At 38.7% G+C, this 15,471-nt stretch overlaps 1 protein-coding gene across 2 annotated transcripts; it reads right to left on the bottom strand.

Annotated features, from left to right (window-relative positions):
- Positions 1-373: 373 nt before the first annotated feature.
- BDH2 (3-hydroxybutyrate dehydrogenase 2) lies at positions 374-15,311 on the bottom strand. Of its 2 annotated transcripts, none has more exons than XM_072036970.1 (10): positions 15,257-15,311; positions 13,184-13,264; positions 12,286-12,364; positions 9,022-9,118; positions 8,422-8,530; positions 6,660-6,720; positions 5,204-5,317; positions 4,433-4,491; positions 3,668-3,760; positions 374-2,469 (listed from the first exon to the last, which is right to left on the bottom strand). In XM_072036970.1, exons 2-10 carry the CDS (start codon positions 13,253-13,255, stop codon positions 2,416-2,418), a joined length of 738 nt encoding a protein of 245 aa, XP_071893071.1. In that variant the 5' UTR covers positions 13,256-13,264; positions 15,257-15,311; the 3' UTR covers positions 374-2,415. The 2 variants fall into 2 exon arrangements, with proteins under 2 accessions (XP_071893071.1, XP_027311792.3); XM_027455991.3 differs by having other exon boundaries at positions 15,222-15,297.
- Positions 15,312-15,471: the final 160 nt, after the last annotated feature.

The raw sequence follows: 15,471 nt of genomic DNA, 5'->3' as shown, positions 1-15,471 counted from the left end.
AGCCTTCTGTACCAGCTACAGGACGACAACTTTGGCCTTCGTATTAAGCTCTGAAAACACAAACTGTATCCTGTTGGCCTGAACTTTCAGCATTTTCATTTACCTCAGTGAGCATCGGTGGAGCTGTTTTGGATAACTTTGGATTTTTGCCTCAACTTTATCCTGCTTGGCTGCTGGGTCACTTTATTGAAATACTAGAGAACATGCCCAAAATCCCATGAACCAACTACACAGATCAGAACGTCCCAGCCGTGATTAAAGCTAAGAGTTAAACCCATAACAAGTCTGAGGAATACGGCCTCCACAATGCTTTCTCATTTTAAGCTTTTAAGTACAGTTTTACAAACAAGAAGCTTGCTGTTAACCAGACATGTTGCACGTCTTTGAAATCAATCTCTATTAATGGTTCAGCAAATATCAAAAAAATTAAGCAATCACTTAAAAACATGGCAGTCATTACAGAAAAATGCATAAAATAGAGTACATTTTCCCCCATGATTTCTGATTACTGACCAATCAAACTCATTGATCATTTATTCCCCCCATATCTATACCAATTTCATAGATATGAAAAAAAACGCAATTGCATACAGCTTCATTCACAGACTAGATTCACAGAGCTATGCTGAATTTCTTAACACAGCCATATTTATAGGAAGTCAGTCTTTTAAATTTGTTGTTCACGTAAATTTTAATGGTATGTTAGCAAACCAAAAAGATTTGGAATTCCAGCCTGTTGCCTTAAATGTTTGGGTTGTGATTTCTCCCCCCTCTCCAGAGTATGAGCCTTTACCACAATAGATTTCTGATTCATAATCAAAGCTTCAATGTGCTACCACAACAAAAATATCAGCACAAGCTCTTATAGAAACTTAAGTCTGTGTTTTAGCAAGACCAATATTGGTATTTGAGAATTCAGCAATAGATTATCTAAGCCTAGCACCTAGTCTACAGAGCTGGCAGTATTTGTCCAGCAATACATTCATTAGTGTATCCTTTTGGAAGGGGAATATATTGGCTGTGGATAAAGTGGTAAAACTCACTCCTTTGACTTGCCAGAAGTCAAACGTGTTCATGAAGATCCATCTGTCTTTTTCAGAATACTTCTCTATGTATACACGCCTACCAGTGACATCATTGCACAGTACTTTCTGTACAATGCAGACAGAAAAGACGCTGTGAAGAATTCCAAGATAATTTTAGGATTAATCTATACTATTAATGACATATTAATGGTCATGTCATTCTCCTAGTACAACTTTTCGGGACTAGCAAATACACTCATTTTCAAAGTGATTGCAAAACTACCTATGATTTTCTATGCTCTCTACGTGCCATAAGCCTTAGCCTTTTAACAGCTATTACAGCAGGTTCATCTGCATCATTTCCACTTCATGAAAACAGTGTCTATAATCTTTGTATGCTTGAACAAAAAGCCCCAAACCTCTGAAACTATACAAGGCTGCTAGTTATACTGCTTCTACTTGCAATCTGTTGTTCTGTATTTTGGGCTATGACTTACTATTTCTCCAGATTCCAACAGCCTAACTTCCCTTTCCATAGGTGGAAAAAGGATATTGCAGTTGCATAAATCAGCTGTGCATGTACACCGACTCTTTACTGTATGCGCAGGAATTTGTTGTGCCCATTTACTATGTATCTATACATTTGTCAGATGGTCAGAGACCATCTGACAAAGGCACCTTCCACTTTGGATTTCTAAGTGTTGTCAGACTTGGGACAGATTCTTTTCAACAATTCAACACAGATCATTTTTCTACAGTTATTACAGAGAACAGAAAAAAATCATAATTTGCAAAGCAGGATGGACTTTAACATATAATTTGCAAGAACTAGTATGCTCTCTAATATAGATGCATCTATCGACAGTTACAGAATGATTCAAACACGCTATTATTTCTGCCGTCCTCTGTTGTTCGAACCACACTTAGTTCAGTAATTGTTCAGCTGGTTTAAAAGTAGTCTGTTTTCTCTGGGTAGCCTGCTAATGCTGGTAGGAAGTCTAATTGTCAACCTCCAAATATTTTGCAGACTGAAAATAAGGGTAGTATTTAATTTCTTTAATTTAGATTTGCTTAAAGTAAGATTTTTATCTTGTATCTTAAATAATATTCTTTGCACATTGATATCTGAAAGGCTAAAATCCTGCTCATGCTCCAGGAGTTACCATAAAAAGAAGCAACATGAAATATGTTTTACTCCAATGTTTCACCATTTAGAGAAAAGTGAATCTGTAAAATCAATCTAGAAATAGATCACAATCATAAAAATGCACCAGATTTGTATGGATGACATCATGTGAGTGATTTAAATCTATGCAAACTCTTAACTGAGAAACATGACCCTCACTTCTTGCCTTTAATAGTGTAAGTCTCCATCTGCAGGTAGAGTTGATCACAAGCTCCATCCTCCATCAATGATGAGTTCGTTGCCAGTCATGTAGGCAGACTGAAATTACATAAAAGGTAACAATTTTTCATTATTATGTATATATATTTACAGCTGTTAAGTATAAGGAAACACTGTTGCCTGTATTACAAAGAGGTCTGGATAAATACAATATAAACAAACTTAGAAATGGAATCCTGATTAACTCAGAGGAGTGTAGCAAAAAATAGTATTAGAGGCATTAAGATGAAAACACATCCTGGATGGGCAAAATCACATAAGCTAGACTTCTCAGATTTTACCTGCAGGAATAATATCTTACACTATGATATTGTTAGTTCCATTCAGCTGAGCAGAATATGACTAGGTCCGCCTATAATTACAAGGGGAACTAAATGAAAATTGAGATGGTGCAGAAAAGTGAGGTAAAGAACTGAGTTGGTACTTTATATCAGTACAGAAATATAATGGAATATATTACAAAACTGGAATCGCACATGGTTGAAAACCCATGACCAGACTGGAAAAAGTTGGTAGCTTCACAGAAACACTGGAGGAGACACAGATTACTGATAGATAGAAACATTAAGTCTGAATTAATTACATTAAAGCATTCTGTTATGCTCAGTAGGACTGCTGGACAAGTCCAGTGAAATCCAGTCCAATTTTAGATCCATAATAAATTTATAGCACCTGAAATAAGCTTGATATGAAGTAAGTTCTTTAAAATCAATGCTATTTGCAGTGATCATTAAGAGTGTGGTCTAAAACTTTAGTCTGTTGTTTTCCGTATGCCAAAGTGGCAGTCTGAGCATTAGACCATTTAGCTAAAATCATTGGTGGGTCTACACAAATATTTTCTCTTGCGTAATACAAGCAGATGATGACTGTACTAATTTTACCTCCTTAAAACATCATCTAGCTGCCATGCAAACAAAGCAACTTGCAAGAGCAGACAAGCCCATTTTTCCTATCACTCACTAAGATATTGCTCAGATGGCATGAAAACAACCTCGTTATGGTACCAAGTACATAATGCCTTAACAATCCCTGTCAACATTCAGGGTACTTTTTGTATCAATAAAAGATGGACAAGGGTTTTTTCGTTTGTTTATATGTATATACACATGCACACACGCATGTATTGGAACAATTTAGCTTGAAGACAATATAAATCCTCTTAAAACATGTTCTCTCTATTGTGAAGTAGCAAAGAAGCACAGGATTGTGACAGGAAATTGTGTCACCCCATACTTACTTCATCAGAGGCCAAGTACACAAAGAGATGAGCCACTTCTTCAGCGGTAGCCATCCTACCAGTCTTCTGTCTTGCTAGAAAATCTTTCAATGCCTAGACGTACAAGACCATGTCATATATCAAAAATAAAAAAAATATTATAGCCCAATTAGTGTGTGACATGTACAAAGCAATACTGGAAATGGCCACACATTTTAACTTTTAGTATACCGGGTAGGGGGCTTACGCCAGAAAAAAGGAGGCTCACAGTGATAAGAATTTTATGTTGAATAACATTCAACTGGACCTAAATCTCTGGTTCCAGAATAAAGCCACTGAGGCCATTCTTCCTTTGGTGGTAGATATTCCTGGGCCCTTCAAAAGAAGGCTCACGATTATCTAGTTAGTATGATCAAGGAACCCGATTCCTTTTTAAACACACTGGCCAGAATGCCTTTTCTATTGTTGTTTTGCACTGCTTTGTGGCTGCCATATGGCAAAGAAGTGAGCATCATCTACTTTTGCAGTAGATATTTTAACCAGTGACAGCCCCTCTGCACTCACTTGAAACATCCTTCCAAAGCATTTTAATACTCCCATCCTCAGAACAAACTGACTAAATTATTAAAGACGACACTACTGTTACGTTACCATTGGTGTTCTGAAATACAAAGTTTTTGTTTTTGAATTTGGGCAGAAGTGCTGCCTTCTTATAAAAAAAAAAAAAGAAAAAAAGAAGTGAAACATATGTATGTACATGATCAAAATAATAAATTGCTATCTCACCTGTTCTGGGTTAGGCCGGGCTTGAATTCTTTCCTGTAAAGATGGTGTGTCAACAGTTCCTACACACAAAAAAATAAATTCAATATTAAAGCTCAACTTCATTAGCAGTCATAATGAAAAATGCAGTTCATGAGTTCCATTTCTATGTCATAACACTGATGTATAACTCAGTAATAAAGTGATTCAGGAGAAAGGCTACAAAATCATCAACATAGCTTAGGAGCCTAAATTTCAATAACATACAAGACGTGAAAATTAGATTCAGTTCCAGATGGTTGAACAATGGCTAGCCTGATAGCTAGGCCTCGCCCGCTTCTAACTTTAGGACAATAGCTTTAACAACAAACACCCAAATGCTGTGTAACACATGCATAACGTGCATGTGCTGGGCTAAGAGACTTAAGTTAAACATGCTGTTTATATTACGTAATAGCTTTACTATTTTTAAATCTCAGAAATGTTTCAAGTACAGCATCCCTGCCTTGGCATCCCTGCCTATTGCAGGGGGTTGGAGGTAGATGATATTTAAGATCCCTTCCAACTCAGACCATTCTAAGACTCTGTGATATGATTCTATGTTCTGACGGTTTTGTTTGTTTGTTTTTGGGGGGTGGGGTAGGGAGGAAGTTATTTGCCTTTTTGTTGTTTTTGATTCCTTGTAACTTTAGTTGTCACTTGCAAGTCTATTCCTTGTTAATGATGTCAAACTAAATCAGGCCACGTGTCTTTTAGCATCTGCTCATGTTTACAAAACACTGCAAGAATACTTACCAGGACATACGCAGTTGCATCTGATGCCTTGTTCAATGAAATCAGCAGCCACAGACTTTGTTAGACCAATAACTGCTGCCTTTGAAGTACTATATACAAATCTGTTCACAACTCCTAACAGAAGGTCAATGTGAAGGCAGCACAAAGAAAAAAACAAAAACAGAAAAGAGAAAAAAAAAGAAGTTTATTCAATCAATATGCATCTACTTCTGGACTCCAGCATTTCCTGTAGCCCACTCTCTCCATGAGGACAAGCTAAGTAGAATGCTGACTGACAGAATTCTGCTCAGGCATACACCAGAATAAAACACAGTATTCTTCAATAGTATGAATTTGGGGAGTAGTCTAGAAAAAGTAACAAGCAAACAAATGTTTATGAAGAGCAGAGACCTGTCAATCACTGACAGTTTTTTCTTTGGAAGCATGGCTATAGTGCTTATGTAATTGACACTTCATTGTTTCTCTTAAGAATATATGTAGCAAGGTATCACTGAAAGTAATTACTTTTCACTTATTCCTTACAGGTAGAAAGGATTCTACAACACTTTCATAACAGGTTCAAAAGCTCAAAGGCCAGGACTTTGGTGTTTCTGTAACTTTATGTCTGTTTTTGTGCACGTTTAACACTCAACATATTCACTTTTTTATTTTTACTACATTCCTACCACAGGATTGGTAAAGTCTTTTAAACGCTGACCAGCACAATATTTATTTTTCATTCCCATCATTTTTATTTTTTTTTTTTTACCCTCCACAGGTTAATCGGTAGCTTTTTAGCTTTTCTGCTTAGCTGTTTTACTTGTCATCTCAAATCATTATTCCTGTTCTTAGGAAGACTGAAATCTTTCTTTTCATAATACCGCTGAGCAGTTGCAACATCACTTCTCTCCCCCTGATCTGTGATTAGTGAGTCAGATTTACCCATGTCAACTGCCCTGAGGAATACTACATACCAGGAAAAAAAAAAAAGAAAAAACACAAACAGAACTAACAAAACAAACCACCAAGCATTAAGGTCTTCACATTGGGTCATGTGAAAGCAAGAATCAAACACCTAGGCAACCAGAATAGAAGCAAATCACCCTTAATAGAAGTAACATCAGGTCCAATCCAGTAGTAAATGATTAGGCGGCCCTCTGTTCCTGTAATCCTCTGTTTTGATCACAAAAACTTATCTACAACAAAGTGTCTATAGATCATTCACCTCCTTTTACAGCAAAACTTTGATTTGTTCACCAAGAACGCCCCATTCCGCATGTTGGACGAGGAGTTACTATTGTACACAATTTAACTACAACATGCTTCATCAGGCATATGCACGAAGGATCAGCTACACAAAGCCTTATCAAACTTACCTCAAAAATGGATATGCAAATTCTTACAGGACAGAAATGTCAACAGGGCACTTCAAGAACATTAAAGATTTATACATGAATTTCTCTAGAAAGCTACTGACCTTTAATGCTGGATGCCACAGAAGACATGTTTATAATATTTCCAGATTTCTGTTTAAGCATCTGTAAAAAAAATACTTATGTCATTCAAACACAAACAACTTCATCATCTGCAGGCCCAGCAGAACAGCCCATAGCAACCAGCAGAACTAACAGCCCTACTGATATGCAACTGATATGCCAGATAACAAAGTGTCAGTGGCATGAACATGCACTCATCTTTTTGATCTGTTGACTGAAGTAGTAAAGCAAAATCTGAAATTCACACTAAGTTCTCCTAAACCATTTCAAGAATGAAGATGACAATGACAGCAGAGAAGGGTTTTGTTCTTTCTTGATACACCTACAAAGCTCTTAAAATGTGAAGGACTGGCATCATCTCTGTTGTGGATCACCAAGGATTTTGTGCACCTAAAGTAAAATTAAGAGAAACCAGCCTGAGGAAAAGGTATAACATTCCTGCTGCTTGCCTGCCCCTAGGATTTACCTCCTACCTAGTTGACAGAATTATTAAAGTGACATTACTGTTATTTATCTTGTTCCAACTTGCATGGTAAGAGAGAGTGACAAAGACTTTAAAAAAACAAAGTAAACCAACAGCACAGCCCTGACTATAGGTTGTTCTGTATAATCCCAGCATAGTTATTCGGTAAATTAAGGTGAAGCCACCTTTCCAAGTGAATCTGAAATGATCGCTTACCTTTGTAAAACGCTATTGATCAATGCTCTGTGACGTGAATCCCCACATGCAACATGGTGTGCTCTTCATATGAAACACCCCCCTCAATCACTTTCACAATGAGGGATCACTGATCTGAAATTGAATGCTTCGCTGGCAAATACTCATTGCTATGAGCTGGTACGTTGGTGGTAGTTCTTCAGGTATGTACTACCCACCTTGCCATCTTTGCCTCCACAGTAAGTCACCCTACATGGGCATCTGTCTCATCCCATCTGCCAACATAGCAATTCGCTGATCCCCTCCAAACTCTTCTTGCTTTGGAGAAGAATAAGGCACTGCTCTCTAGCATTTTTGAATTGTAGCTAAGTTACAAACTTTTTAGGCATCACAGATCCTTAGGTACCTAAAGTTGTTGCAAGGAACCTTTGAAAATGAAGACTGGCTATGAAAAACAAGGACTGGAGTAACACTGAAAAAAGTAGTAGTCATCCAGTCATGGTCACAGCTACCACTTCCAGCCTTTGCTTTTACAGGAGGAATACAAGCCACCTTACTCAGCCCAGAAGTTTCTGTCGTCTAGAACAGAGTTATTGCTTCACAAACAGTCCTTGTCCTCAAGCTGCTCAATTGTCTAATTGGACTGCTGTTGCCATATAATGAACATGTATTCATCAGTGGCACTGAATTGCTCCATGAGATCTCTGTGGCTGCAGAAAGTCTATGTTAATATATGTTATTTATAGCTATTTTTAGCTGTGGTATTATTCTACAATGTGCAGCTGTGTGTTGTAGTACAACACACTAGGATAGTATTATGCCCTGTATTTGAAGGATTTTAGTTGTAAATTACAGAGGAAAAGTCCTGAATTAACCTTCTCTATAATATTTTAGATGGGTTTTGTACAATAAAAGCAATGCTTTAGAGGATAGGAACACAATAATTTAAGGGCCTTCCCTAGCTAAAGCTGCATACTTGCATTTTCTATCTCAAATCCCAAGCTGTCACAGTGGCAACAACTTCGACCTATCACACTTAAATGCAATGCAGCAGAGACTAAACATCACAGGCAATGAAGGCATACCATTGGAAGGAATGTCTTGATCATTAGATACATGCTGCGAACATTGAGGTTCATAGTGAAGTTCCAGTCTTGCTCCTCACATTCCAGAACGGTTCCATGATGAACAAACCTGGAATAAGTGGATGAAGCAGATTACTATCTGGGATTTACATTTCTGTGGCTTTTTAATCCACAGCTTTCCATTGTTATTTTGTTATACCCTTGCAACCTTGAAAAGCAGGAACAAGAGCTCTTCTGAAAAAAGACAGCAACAGTGTTTTTCCTTCAATATGCAAAGAAACGATTGCCAGTAGGAAAATTAAAAACCAAATACATTAAAAAAGCATAAGTGCAATTGGTGGTCTACCAGGAAAGTGAAAGCCAGCAGTATAGGGCATCCCACAGAGCAGGGAAAACCCTAACAAGTTCCACAGCCATTCTACTTTAGCCTGGGTAACATTGCTGCACATAAAAAGCTCAGTTTAATGAAAACACATGCAAATCCATGTTAAAGATACTAAACACATTACAACAACAACAACAAGCATTAGGTAAAAGAAAGTAGTTCAGGAGGACAGGAAAAACTGGAAAAAGAAGTAGGATCAAACAGAAGTTGGTTACCCTGCAATGTTACAGAGGACATCTATCCTTCCAATCTCCTTGGCCAGATTTTCTATCTGCTCCCTTTGGGTGACATCCAGAACCCGTATTTGAATGCCTGGAAAAACATGGTTTTAGTTTCACAGTATTTGGCGAAGGATCAGCAGTTTGTTTTTCTGAAGTGCCGAGGACACTGCACCTCCCACTCAAGTCAATGGCTTGCCAGGAACAGTCCCCTCTAAGTGCTGAGCCAAAACACGAAGACTCACTGAGCGGGAGTTGCACTTGATGATTAATTAGTGTAATGCTTAAATCAGGACAGCAACGGACAGCATGGCTTGCTACTTAACATTTCAGACAGGAATTAAAAATAGATCAACTGATTCAATTACAATACAGCATCACACAAGCAGATGAATTAATGCAATTTACCATAAAAATCATTTCCAATAAATTTGAATTCCACTGTGCCATTCCACTTGAATTACAGAGCCTGTGTAATCGTAACAAGCTTTCATGCCTCCTACTAAAGAACAGTTACGTGTCTCATCATCGCATTACATACCATCTATCCATATGTAGTTGAGGACACTATGAATCAACTTATTATTTAATTGATGAGGTTTGTATAAGAATTGTGGCCAGCAGGGCTAGGGAGGTGATCGTCCCCCTGTACTCGGCTCTGGTGAGGCCGCACCTCGAGCACTGTGTTCAGTTTTGGGCCCCTCGCTACAAGAAGGACATCGAGGTGCTTGAGCGGGTCCAAAGAAGGGCGACGAAGCTGGTGAGGGGCCTGGAGAACAAGTCCTACGAGGAGCGGCTGAGGGAGCTGGGCTTGTTCAGCCTGGAGAAAAGGAGGCTCAGGGGTGACCTTATTGCTCTCTACAGACACCTTAAAGGAGGCTGTAGCGAGGTGGGGGTTGGCCTGTTCTCCCACGTGCCTGGTGACAGGACGAGGGGGAATGGGCTAAAGTTGCGCCAGGGGAGTTTTAGGCTGGGTGTTAGGAAGAACTTCTTTACTGAAAGGGTTGTGAGGCACTGGAACAGGCTGCCCAGGGCAGTGGTGGAGTCACCATCCCTGGAGGGCTTTAAAAGACGTTTAGATGTAGAGCTTAGGGATATGGTTTAGTGGGGACTGTTAGCGTTAGGTCAGAGGTTGGACACGATCTTGAGGTCTCTTCCAACCTAGAAATTCTGTGATTCTGTGAAAAGTGATTTCACATAAGCCATGTGAAACCTGAGATGATGTAACTATGACAATAGAAATTAAGAGAAAGTGTAGCAAGTAGATGGCTTCTGTTGTGAAGACTAGATCAAATTTAGGATGTTCATGCTTTTGTAATTATTTATCAAAAAATGCTTAAGAAGTTGCTGCTTTTCACTATTATCTCCTGCTTATTACAGCCTCTGACAGCTGTTACCATCAGTGCTCATAGCACTGGCTGTCCCTACACTGTACCTTCAAGATACAAAACACAAGTACGTATTTGAAAGATTGGGAAATCTAATTATTACTTAACAGGGACAGGTGCTACTCCTGCAAACAGTTTTCAATAGGATCAGCCCTTTCCTTAACAGAACTGCTTCAGGGCCAACCACAGCAGTGCCACCCCATGGACAGAAGTGAAAAGAGCAAAGTAAATGAACTACACATCCAGATGAGCTGTAACATGCCATGCTATAACCTACGTGTAATTTCGCCTCATTTTATGTAAGTAGTTTCCAGTAATCTAGTGCAAATAGCTTCTCTAACCCTATGTCAAGGCTAAATTCTTTCTACAGAATTCAGGATCTTTTTTGATACAGCCTGGCTACAACCTCACTCCCTGCTGTGTGTAAAGACTGGGCTGTGCACCTTCCTCTAATAGTGCTTCCCACCCAAATGTGAAGAGCTGCATGGGATTTTTTGTTATTCTTAAAGATTATTACTTTAAAACCATCGGTGTAGTCACACTGGAAACAGCAGCCTACAGAGGTCACGGAATTTCCATCTCTGGAGATATTCCTAACTTGGCTCCAGGCAAACTGCTTTAATTAGACCTGCTTTGTGCGAAAAGTAGGACTTAATAGCCTCTGGATCTCTCATCCAACCTTACACTTGTGTCTTTTGAAGCAAACTGATGAGTCCATGAACACGCTTAGTTAAATGATACAGACATGTTTGAAAATATTTGTCTCTGCTGTAATTAGTAACACTACAGGCCGGTGATGAACAGTGGAATTACATCTGGAAAGAATTCAAAGAGCACAAGGTGCAAGGCCTCAGTGAATGAGAGTTTAATTAATATATCAAAAAGATAGAAATGGCCAAAAGTATATGAAAAACTATGTTTTTCCTTCTGCACACACTAGCAGATGAAAAACAAAGCACAGTTCAAACTGTAACACTTCCCTAAACAGAATAAACCTGGAAAATCCCAAAGTTCTTAAAGAACCGCAACGGAACTGCTTGCAGTGAATTCTTGTCAAAGGAGAGCGATGTTCACTTAACACCATGTGCAAGAGAAGTATTTTCATGGATTTTACTGTCACACTCTAATAGGAATGGGTAAAGAATAACGATCATTTCCTTTCATCCAATTAAGCTGGAAACATTTTCAGTTGTGAGATATACCTACACCTTATTTTTTCTTCCAGGACTTTTTTTTTTTTTTAAATAATATCCCCACACTCAAGTGTCGCTAATAACAGAGAAATACAGGTGTTGAAACCATTCTCCCTGAAATATGTTCCTGCGCAACCTTCAGGCCTGAGCATTTCTACAAATAAAATAAGCTCATCTTGTATCGGTGGGATTTGTTTCTGAATATGTACCAATTCCTGCTAGAAAGCTCTCTCTTTGATATGTTCCTTGCTAAGTATGGACCATGGACATGCAAAGCACTAAATCTGTTTGTACAGCTGGGTATTAGTTCTTGTGATCAGAGTAAAGCATTCCAAGCGTTTTCACTCTGACAGGCAACCTGGCAACTCAAAAAATAGTAATACACCATTCTGGCAAGAGGTAATCTACTGCTTCTGTGACAGAAGAAGCACACAAAGTTACTCCACACTCTTAGAATATTCTGTCTGAAATCAATCCTGACATTGCAGCATTTCACACGTCACCTCTGCCATTCTGCATCACAGAATAAAGTAATGACAGTAACTAGAGAATTAGTCTCCATCTTTTCCCTTTTTTTCCTGGCCTTTTGAAGTTTGCCCTACTGCTAAGTTATATTTTGGCCAACCTACAACAAAACTTGCAAGGTTTGAACTAATGCCTACAGTAAGTAGATCATTTACCTGGGTATTTCTCCAGCTCTCGCAGCTTAGTCTCATTGATGTCTGTAGCAATGACTTTGGCTCCTTCTTTAGCAAAAGCCTGAGGAATACAGTAAGAAATGTAGTTTATATTTAAATATGCTAGATTTTAGCAAAAGGTCTGTTTTCTTTGCATTTGCCTTTTGGCTTGAAATAAAAGTTGACTGAAGGCAGCTAATCTCCCCCTTCTCATTGTGGGCATGTGAGGAAGTAACAGACATCAATTACCAAACACCCTGGGGATAACTATTACGGTGGTACTGAAGTAACTCCATAGCTTCTCTGTCTCCTTTGGAAAAAGGAAGCAACAGGAGCAGAACTCGTCAAAAGAAGTTAGACGTTAACCACAATTAAAACAAAACAAACACATTTTAATTCTGTTTTAAGAGTAATATTTTTGAACGTTTTTTCTCACAGTTGCCTTGTAGCTGTGCTCTTCGTGTGGAACTGGTTACATCAACTATCAGCATAGTTGAAACATCTTGGCTTTACTTGGGGGATCTTTGCAGTGTCCAGCCTTATAAACAGAAAACCTCCCCTATATCCTTATCTTCTCCCAGAAAAAAAGCAGCAGAGACATTGGATTAAAAGGCACAGACAGTACAAACGTGTACTGTTAAAAGTAGGTGCAACTGCTCTTTAAATCCTGCCCACGCCGTTTATCGCCACTCTGTGCTTAAGACTTTCAGAAGTTAACGCTGCAAACAGCTTACCTAACGCAGTGCAGTAACTACATCATTCCCTGATTTTTTTTCAGTAAGTTGTTCTGGCTTAATCTGTAGTTTACTAATTCAAAAACTTGTTTGGTGCAGATGATGTTGGGCATTCTAGTATTAGAGACCTAGCTTTGGCACAGAAGAAAAATATTTTTCCAACTTACGATAGCAGTGGCTCGTCCAATGCCCTGTGCTGCTGCAGAGAGAAGTATTACCTTCCCATCAAGCCGCCCCATATTGCTGACCTGTGCAGACAGAAAGTGTCACAATCTAACAAAGTGAGTTAACATCACTTCCAGGGAATCAGATTCAAGTGTATTCCAAAAAACAACTGTAATCCAGAGCACCTCTACCATCAAGTCAAAGCATTCTGATTAGGTGCTGAATCAGAAGAGAAGTAAAATGGGTTGTAATGTCTGCTGCCCACTGTGTTCTTAGCAAGCACATCTCTTTTTCTGCTCCTCTCAAACTGTAGACTTAGCTTCCCAAATGGCAATAAAATCTGCACACTACCCTGGAGGGCACTGCAAAAGGTCTTTTCCTTCCATCATGTCCAAGACCTGGCCTTTGTGTGCTCTGAATTGTTTTAGGAATCTTCCAGCACAGCAGATTTCCAGCTCCACAAGGTGAGGGGTTAAAGGGGAAAGAAGCTGTTCTCTCATCTTTATCACAGTTTGACCTCTGAGAACTGCTGAGCATACTAAGAGCAAGGTGTAGGGGAATAAAAGGATTTATTTTTCTAGTGTTTGACAATGCAAATAATACTCTTCTTTTAGGAGGTTCCACCTTGCTTATGGCATATCAGCCAAAAGATAAACTGAGGTCCTCTTTTCTGCCTAGACATACGCTTTCAAATGCAGTATTATGTTAAAAAACAAAACAAAACAAAACAAAAAAACATAGCACGTAAAGTTGCAAACAAAATCAAATGCCATCCTTTGTACTCCTATGGGTTCAAGAAGTCCCTAGTAGGCTTTTTGTTTATTCAAAGCCTAAATTACTGAATAGAACGTTTCAAAAAACTACCGAAGAAGGTCACCGTATCCCAGTGTGATCTGGTTTGGTTAACTGAGTTCCCAACAAGCAAACATTCCTACACTTTTAAAAATCACAGAACAAAGTTTCTCTATTTAGCTACGAGTGTAGAAAGGTTTCCCAAGAACCTCAAGTTCTTAAAACACTTGTGCAAACCCAACATGCTGAGTACTTCATTCAGAAGTTAGATGCAGACCCACTATTTCCCCTAGGTCAGCAGCCAATGCTAGCACCTGGAGAGGCTCAAATCCATCCTGTGATTTGTTAGTCGAGTTCAGTGTGCTGCATCTCCAACGAGACTATTCATTTCTGATTTTTTTTTTTCTGAGAAAGCAGATAGGATTTCTGGTCAGTTTTTCCCAACAAAACCTGGGGCAAAAGTAGTATGTTTCTCTAAAAGTTGCAGATTCAACAAACTGAACTTATTTTTAAACTGTTTGACTAAAAAATTATTTCCACCCTAACGTAGAAACATTATCTCATTTGAATTAAGATTGGACTGACTTCTGGATTGTGTTTTGAGACACTGAAAAGCCTGAAACTGTAAGTTTTTCCCCCTATAACCAGAGGGAAGAACATACAAAAAGAAACCTCAAAAGGAAACTAACAAAGACAAACCACCAAAACAGTCCACTACACGAGCTATAACTAAAATGCACCTTTCTAACTAGGGGAAAGAACAATACCTTAAAATCATTTTACAGGCTGGCTAGTAAAGCAGTCTCTTAGGATGCCTCTGATGGAGGCTATGTCACATTACATGAGACTGAGCCTATGTTAGCAGAAGGTTTTTGTGCTGACAGGTGAAAACTACCAAGCTAAACCGAGGGAAACGAGACGGTGCATTAGAGCAAGTACCACCTAGTCATCTGCACAAAGCTTTGCAAAACACACCTCCTGAAATAAAAAATTCTGGGAAAAAATCATTCATTTTGGCAAAAGTCCCAAGTATCCCAGAAGTCTGGTGTTAAAGTGCCCACTCGAGGCAGAAATTCTTGTTCTTTGCTGTTGCATGCACATTTTCAGTAGAAAAAAATGGATCAAGTAATTCCTTGAATCACCACATAATTTTGGAAGCCTTTTTTAACCTAACAATCATTTTTAATGAATATTTGACACACTAATTCTATGAAGTTTTTAAAAATAAAGGTTAGTATAGTCACTCACCACAAGATCTCAAACAGCTTGTTGGGTTTACTGACCTTTGGAAAAAGGAAGTTTTATGCTCATTTGTTTTGCTATGCTTGTTGGGAGTTGTAGTCTAACTGGTAAGTTTCTCTACACCAACGCAGTTTCATGTTGAAACACCAAGATGCTGCCATCTAGCGAAACTCAAGATTTTAAGTGGGATTTTCTCCTGCACAGGTTAGGAATAAAAGAGGATCATGAACGTTAGATATCCGTTCCCCCACAAAGA

Source organism: Anas platyrhynchos, chromosome 4 (assembly GCF_047663525.1).
Source record: "Anas platyrhynchos isolate ZD024472 breed Pekin duck chromosome 4, IASCAAS_PekinDuck_T2T, whole genome shotgun sequence".
Lineage (NCBI taxonomy): Eukaryota > Metazoa > Chordata > Aves > Anseriformes > Anatidae > Anas > Anas platyrhynchos.
The sequence above is the reverse complement of the archived record's forward strand: the minus strand, read 5'-3'. Positions and strand labels throughout refer to the sequence as shown.